Here is a 7651-nt window from a genome sequence, read left to right as displayed (position 1 = left end):
CTCCATCCTCCACCCCTCCATCCTCCACCCCTCCATCCTCCACCCCTCCATCCTCCATCCCTCCATCCCTCCCTCATTGTAAGCTAATTAATGGTGAAGATGTTTCAGCTGCTCTGATCTGAGCTGCGATATCTTGATGACTTCACTGCTTTATCTGTTCAACACAAAATCCCCCCAGTCCTCTTCAGCCATAATGTTTCCATCCATGATTTGAAGATAAAAGTTTATTTAAACATTCAGATTTGTTGTTCTGCGTTAATTTTTCATGAGCTATGATTGTTAATTTGAATGTCTTGTTTGTCTTGTTAGATGAAATTAATGATGTTTCCTTTTTGTCTGTGTTTCCTGTCCCATGTGTCCTGGCCTCTTCCCCTCTCATCCTCCTTTGTTCTCTCGGTCAACCCCCTTCCTCCTCCTCTTCCTCCTCAGTTCTCTGCAGACGGAGGGATTGTGGAAAGCGGGAAGCAGCTTCAGTCACCAGAGCAAACCGGCGCAGACTGAATTAAGCGTGTCTCCCTGGAGAGTGTGTGCCTAAACTGGGAGGGTGTGTGTTGTCCCGTGTTGATGAGTGTGTGGGTGTTTCCTGTCACCTTTGATGGGACATTAAGAGATGTGCGCGCTGCAGCGTCTGTGGATGGGCTGTAGGGGGCGTTGTCCCCCCGTCCTCTCCCTCCTCCTCCCTCTGTACTTCCTGTTTGCTCAGGGAGCCATCACCATCCCGAATCATTGTGAGTACCGCACCGCCGCAAACATCTCTGGAAACAGAAACCCGTTTCCTCCAAGCAGTGTGTCCTTTACCCGGTTAAAGGAACCCCGACCTTCACAGTTCGTCCTTCTTTACCCCTAAATCCAAACATTCACCCCCAAAGCATGCCACACCCGCCCCGCCCGGCCAGTAAGACACGCTGGGCTTTTTATTAAATAGACCAACACAAAAAGAAGGAGAATTTTGAGGTGGAAAGGATACATACATTTAAAAATGAGAAATTCAAACGTTGTATTCTTATACTCAGCTTAACTTAGGTTTATTTTGACTTTGACTTAGCCAATCGGTTTGATTGGGGATGAAAACTTCATCATCTGCTCCACCTCCAGCTGCTGTGGTTCTCTTTTTCTGTGAGTCAAACCAACCTGTTCCCCTCCCGGCCTGTGGGGGCGCTGCACTAAGAACAGAGAAGATCAGATTTTAGCTGTTGGAGGATTTCTCTTTAGTCTTTGGCTAAAGACCAGGAGCCATTTCTGCTGCTATCGCTAGGCTAGCACGTTTGTTTTGGTTGTATTTACTGAGAATGCCCTGCTCTGTAGTTTTTGGAGTGGTCTCTGGTCCGCTTGGCGTTCACATATGCAAAGAACTGAATCAGAGTTCAGCCGAACCCAGACCGAGGTTTGTAGGTGGACCAGAGTTTGATTATCATTCACACCAAACAAACCAGACTTTTCTGGAGTTGGATTAAAGCGACTAAACTGAGTTTAAATACCAAAATGTGCTTCGGGGTTCCCACTAGCCATGTGTAGTCGCTTTAATCCAACTCCAGAAAAGTTTGGTTCTGTTAAGGAGGTGTGGATGCTAATCAGACTCTGGTCCGCCTACCTCGGCCTGGGTCCGACTAAAGTGAATTCTGGTTCATGCTATGTGAACACCAAGTGGACCAGAGAACGCTGCAAAAGCAGGAAATGGACTACAGCACAAGGCATTCTGGGTAAATACAACCAAAACAAACATGCTAGCCTTGTGCCGCTTCATTTTTGTTTCCAGTTGAAGAAGGAAGTTTCGCTCAGTGTCTTCTTCAGAGGTTTTAATGTCGCTTCCTTCAATGGTTCTTGGTGCAGCGCCCCCACAGGTGAGAAGGGGAACAGGTTGCTCAAAGGGTTTGGTTGGTTTGACTCAGAACCAACAAATGTTTCAACTTTGGTCCCAAATCGAACCGAGTCTACTGGACTATGAGAGGTGAAAACATCCCAAACTATTTCTGTCTGTTTGTTTAGGATTTAGTCACCATCAGAAACTGGGTTACATCTAACAGAACTGGTTGCTTTGGATTTTATTTAGTAGCAACCGAGTGAGTCTTATTTTCAGATTCTATGTTTGTGAAAACTTTTCTTTCCACCTCACAACATGAAGTTCAACAAACTGCAGAAAAGGTTAAAGTTGCAGTGAAACTTTTATTGCTCCCATTTTAGCAGCTTTTGTTATTTTACTGAGTTCATCACTCAGTTTGCAGTTTGTACGTAACAAACAGGAAACTTCAGCAGCTGATGTTGATCTGACTCTAACACACATTAATGGGTTGATGCTCAGATGATTCCAGTAGCAACTGCTGTCAGTCTGGTCTTTGTTTTTATGGCTGAAAAGGTCAAAGGTTAACGCTGAACCGTATTAAACATGTCTGTTTCCTCTCTTTTCTTCTACGCCTCCGTGTGGACAGATAATTTACCGCTCTGTAAGTGTTTTTATTGTTGTTTTTACCGCTGACAGGAATAAAAATATCTGTTATTTCTAAACGTCATGCATATGAAGCGTTACATTATAACTTTCATTTAGGCAGATGATGTAATTTTCATAATTTTTGGTCGGTGTCCGCTAATGAATGAAAAACTGTAAGTTTGAGTTTAATTCAAACCCAGAGTTAAAGACATGTTTAGTGAGAAGACGTTCATGTCTGCTTCCTGGTTGAAGCTCCTTCCTGCAAGCAAACGGCTCACACTGCAGTTTCTGTGTGGAAACGTCTGAAGCACAATGTTCCATTCATAAAGTCTTCTCATGCAAAAATGATGAGACATAGATTAGTTTTCTGGCTAAAGCCAAGGCCAGGAGAAACAGATTTAATCCCACATTAAAGGACTGTAATCTTGAAATGTTTCTGAGTTCATGGGAATGTCGGGTTTCACCTGGATTTACCTGGATTAACGCTGCACTCAGGAATCAGGAGGATAACTGAAGTTTAGGATAAATTAATCATGTTTGTACATGTTAAAGGTTTCATAAAACATAAACTGTTTTCCAGCTTAGCACACTGTAAAACGTTCCAGCCGGTTTAGTTGTGTTACTAACTTCTACTCTTTAAGTCAAATAAATATGGAACATGTTAGATTTTGAGCTTTAATGTGAGTTTGTGAAAGATAAACTTGCAGTATAAGTTGTGTTAACTTTTCATTAATTTTGTTATATCTCCAGGATTTGGAAAATCGATTATTTTTAAGTTAAAATCTGAATAATTCAACGTTCTGATCTGGGATGCATGATCAATATCAAATTTATTTATAAATCAGATTTAAACAGTTAAACAGACATCAGTAATTAAACTACTTACAATAAGAAGAAAACAAAATTACATAGACTTAAATGCTGTCTTAGTCTCCATGGACTATTAATTCATACATTTGTCTATCTATGTTAATTATTTAAATTTTTATTTTTTTTCTGTTTATGCTGCTGTCAGATGTTTAATTTGTTGTTTACTGTTTGGTAGGTTTATTTTCTACTCTGCAGCTGATATAACATCCAGTTATTGTCTCTGTCATGTCTGCTTTGCAAGAAAGGTCAATAAATATAAAATGAAAAAATAAAAATGGGTCTTAAAAACCTTAAAACCATCTAACCTTTTTATCAGGCCCAGTATAAGAAGCCGGAGTCTGGATCGGGGAGTATTTAGTGACTTTTGATTATTTGATCTCATTGAAGATCTTTAAATAAGTTTGAGCCATTTAAGCTTCTTAAAACCAGTTGGGTGCTGGGAACCAGCAGCGGTGATATTTGCTCTGATTTTCCTCTGTGATTTGTGCTTTCCTCATGTTCTCAGTGCAAAAGCTTCCCAATCTGACGGAGGTTCCCAAATCAGTGACGGCGTTTTTCCGAGAAGACGTGGTTCTGACCTGCAGCGCCACCGGCAACCCGACCCCGCAGTGAGTGCGCCGCCTGTGAACGCTAACGTCCCGTTTGCTCTTCATTTCCTCCCTCTGACATTCAGGTTGCCATGGAAACAAATACACGCTTAATAAAATTGGAGTTAAACATTTTCCATCTCACTCCATCTCGTCTGACAACACTTCCTCTCATTTCATTTGCTTCAGGACTTAATGTCATAAGCAAACGCTAAAAATAAACAACGGATGGAAAAGTTACAGGCGACTCGAGCGGCGGCGTGGCCGACGCACCGGGACAGATGCTCGATTATTTTACCGAACATTTATCAGAAAAACTGCTACCAGCAGGACAGCAGTGGATGGTTTCTCAGAAAATAAAAAATACTTTTAGAACAACTACAGGAAAAAGCTCAGAAGTCAGAATAGATTAAAAAAGCAAAAGGAGAGTAAAGTATAACCGATTATTTTAGTAATTGATTACTATTTGGATGGAAACTGGCACACTGCAGATTTTTCATTTAACCAATTTAACCTTTTTTACACAATATTAGAAATACATTTGAAGATGCAAATAAATACTTTATTAATTTTTTGAATAAGAAAATAAACATTTTATTGCCTAAAATGCAACAACAGCATTAAGGATGTGAAAAGTTCAGCTGTTTCTGCTTGACTTGACATCAGTGCAGTAAAGAGCCGATCGGATGATTATTTTTTGTATCATCTGATTAGTAATTGATAGTAAAAGGAGCTTTATAAGATATTTTTTTACAGATTTTGAGCCAGGTGAAGCTGAAACCAGAGGAATTCTGGGTAAAACAGATTTACAGACTTAAGATTTATTTTTAAATCTTAAATTCAAAATCTTTATATTATTTGTGAAGTTTTGGCTTAGTTGCTGCTCTGAGTGTTTCGTTCTTTTTTGAGTGTGTATGCTCCAATTATCGATTAGTTAATGATTATTTCAATAATCGATTGATCGGATTAATGCCATCAGCCAGAATACAAACTGTTTTTTAATCTTTGATAACCAACTGGACACAGTCAGGTCATCTTGAGTGCTTCCCGTCGCCGTGGTAACCGTTTCCCAGGGAGACTCATCCCTCAGCCTGTGTCTGAACTCTGTTACTTTCCTCCCTCCTCTGCCTGTAGGATCCGCTGGCTGAAGGACGGGGTCCAGTTCGGCTCAGAGATGAGCGGTTCTGGAAAGATTAACGCCTCAGAAGAAGAAGAAGAAGCGGTGGAGCTGCAGTCTTACGCCGGCGTCTACCAATGCTTCGCCTCCAACGACCTGGGCACCGCCATGACGCAGACCGTAGAGGTCATAGTGGAGCGTGAGTCCCACAGCAGCGATCAAGGAGAACCGGTGTGGTTCTCCTTGATCTGGGCCGACCCTGACCCAGCTAGGCTGTCAGGCTCATTGTGCCGTTATCTTTACTTGTGATAGATTTTTCTGGTGTTTTGTGTTTCAGCTTATCCGTTTGTAGGAAAAGAGAACAGACTGGAAAAGACGGCGTATGAATCGGAGAGCCTGATCCTGACCTGTAACCCTCCGAAGAGGTTGACGCCTCCTCACATCTACTGGATGGGAAGCAGTCAGTATCTCCTCCTGTCCACGTCTTTCTCACAGCTCAGTTGATAAACGGGGTCAGGTGAACATCTGTGTGGTTTGCATGAAGGAAAGGTATTTATTTCATTTACGGTGAAGTAAAAACCACTTCGACAATTCACCAAACGCAACTACAAATGAATAAACACGACATTAGCAAAGGGAAGTGGTCGGTGTCACTGGAACCAGAGACGTTTGTTGAAAATATTAATGTTACTGGTGATGCAAACGTGACTACATCTATCCAGGAATATTCTCAGACAGGCTATGAATCTCAGCCTTTTCACGGTTTGGGCAGTAGGTGGCGCTGTGACTGTCTGCCTGCCGATCTAAACAAAGAGAGCGAATGGCAGAATAATTTACGGTTCTGAAGTCCAAAGTGGAATCGTCCAGTCAGAGCTGTCTCGGGTGTTTTTCTTTTTAAATTAGTGTTTGTATTTAGTGACCTGTTGGAGTGCCTTCAGGGCCACCACAGGTCCTACAAAATGAAGTTTAAATTTATCTGGTTTTCCACAGGAATGCGCTACATTCACCAGAATGACAGAGTGATGACCGGCCTGGACGGAAACTTGTATTTCGCCAACCTCATCAGCAGCGACAGCAGAAGCGACTACAACTGCTTCGCCCAGTACACTGCAGCCAGGACTATTATCCCTGTGACTGAGGCTAGTCTCACCGTCCAACCCAGTAAGAGCTCACACACACCTACACACACGCACACACACACACACGCACACATTCCTACACACACACACACACACCATATGTTCACTCGTCTACAGAAGCTGGCACATCTATGGCTACGTTCACACTGCAGCCAAAGAATCTGAATCTGGTCCGCCTATAAATTCGGTCTCAGTTTGATTAAAGTGAACTTTGAATGCATGTGTGAACGCCAAGCGGACCGGGGAGACCACTCCACAAGCAGGAAGTGGACTACAGCACAGGGCTTTCTGGGTAAATACAACCAAAGTTAACGTGCTAGCCTAGCGCTAGCAGCAGAAATGGCTCCTGGTCTTTATCCAAAGACTAAAGAGAAATCCTCCAACCGCTAAAATCTGACGCCTCCATCTTGTTCCCATCTGATGAAGAAGGAAGTTGCTCTCAGCGTCTTCAGATGTTTTTGTGTCATTTCTTTCAGTGGTTCTTGGTGCAGCGCCCCCACAGGCCAGGAGGGGAACAGGTTGCTCGAAGGGTTTGGTTGGTTTGAGCAGCTGTGGTTCTCTTTCTCAAACCAACCAAGCAGATGATGAGGTTTTGGGTCCAATAGAACCGGGTCTACTGGACCATCACCTTATGGATTCTTGTTTTTCTTTCCCAGGTAATGAAGTCGTTCGTGGAAGAAAACCAGATTTGCTCCAACCCCATGGCTCCCACACCGCAGTGCAGGCCCTCAGGGGTCGAAGTGTCACCCTTGAATGTATCCCCAAAGGCCTGTAAGAATCCCAGAATGCTTTGCTGAAGTGTGTGTGAAGTATTTATAAAGTATGACTGAAAGCTTTGCATCTCTTTTGGTGTGTCTCTGTATCAACATGGCTGACATAACTCTGTCATTAGCAAGACTGGCAAACCTGATTGCATGAGGAGGGAATTCAGTCTTTTGATACAAAAGGGTTGAACTTTGGGAAAAGGACAGAGAAACTTTGTTTATCTCACTACCTCCAGTTCTTATGCCACACAGCTGGGTAAAGTGATGGCCCTGTCCTGCTACTCGTAGATTTCTCTCTGGTTCAGCACAGCTAGCTCGTTAGCAGAGCTCTGTGGAGCTGGACTGCAGGTTGGTGAGGAGGTCTCACCATTTGATGCCAGTATGAAGGACAAGGGACACACCTTAGGATCCGTTCAGCGATTTATAAACTACCAGCAGTAGTTTAAAGTCTGTTCTCTCAGTGAATGACTATAGAACCGGGTGGTGTAGAACCAGGTGCTGTAGATCCAGGTGATGTAGAATCAGGTGATGTAGAACCCGGTGGTGTAGATCCAGGTGGTGTAGAACCAGGTGGTGTCTCTACCCTCCTGGTTCTAGTCAGATCTCCAGCTGCAGCTTCTGGTCTCAGTCTGACCTGCTGCAGGAATCAAAGCCACTAAATCCTGGATGAGTTTCTCTGGTCCTGAAATGTTCTGCCGCTGCTGAAAGGGCCACTGTGGGACCGGCTTCATGTCGCCCTTGCGGGACAG

At 43.2% G+C, this 7651-nt stretch overlaps 1 protein-coding gene across 4 annotated transcripts in view; it reads left to right on the top strand.

Annotated features, from left to right (window-relative positions):
- LOC103153468 (neural cell adhesion molecule L1.1-like) overlaps positions 1-7651 on the top strand; it is a 47619-nt gene that overhangs the window by 21575 nt on the left and 18393 nt on the right. For 3 of the 4 annotated variants that reach the window (XM_016661960.1, XM_016661961.1, XM_016661959.1), the window contains 7 exons: positions 430-728; positions 2427-2441; positions 3801-3903; positions 5017-5198; positions 5337-5459; positions 5990-6160; positions 6795-6909. In XM_016661960.1, coding sequence (XP_016517446.1) covers positions 611-728; positions 2427-2441; positions 3801-3903; positions 5017-5198; positions 5337-5459; positions 5990-6160; positions 6795-6909 — 827 coding nt within the window. In that variant the 5' untranslated portion in view covers positions 430-610. The remainder of the gene's footprint in view (positions 1-429; positions 729-2426; positions 2442-3800; positions 3904-5016; positions 5199-5336; positions 5460-5989; positions 6161-6794; positions 6910-7651) is intronic. The other variant, XM_016661962.1, reaches the window with a different exon arrangement.

This window comes from Poecilia formosa, unplaced genomic scaffold (genome assembly GCF_000485575.1).
Source record: "Poecilia formosa unplaced genomic scaffold, Poecilia_formosa-5.1.2 Scaffold351, whole genome shotgun sequence".
NCBI lineage: Eukaryota > Metazoa > Chordata > Actinopteri > Cyprinodontiformes > Poeciliidae > Poecilia > Poecilia formosa.
The sequence above is the reverse complement of the archived record's forward strand: the minus strand, read 5'-3'. Positions and strand labels throughout refer to the sequence as shown.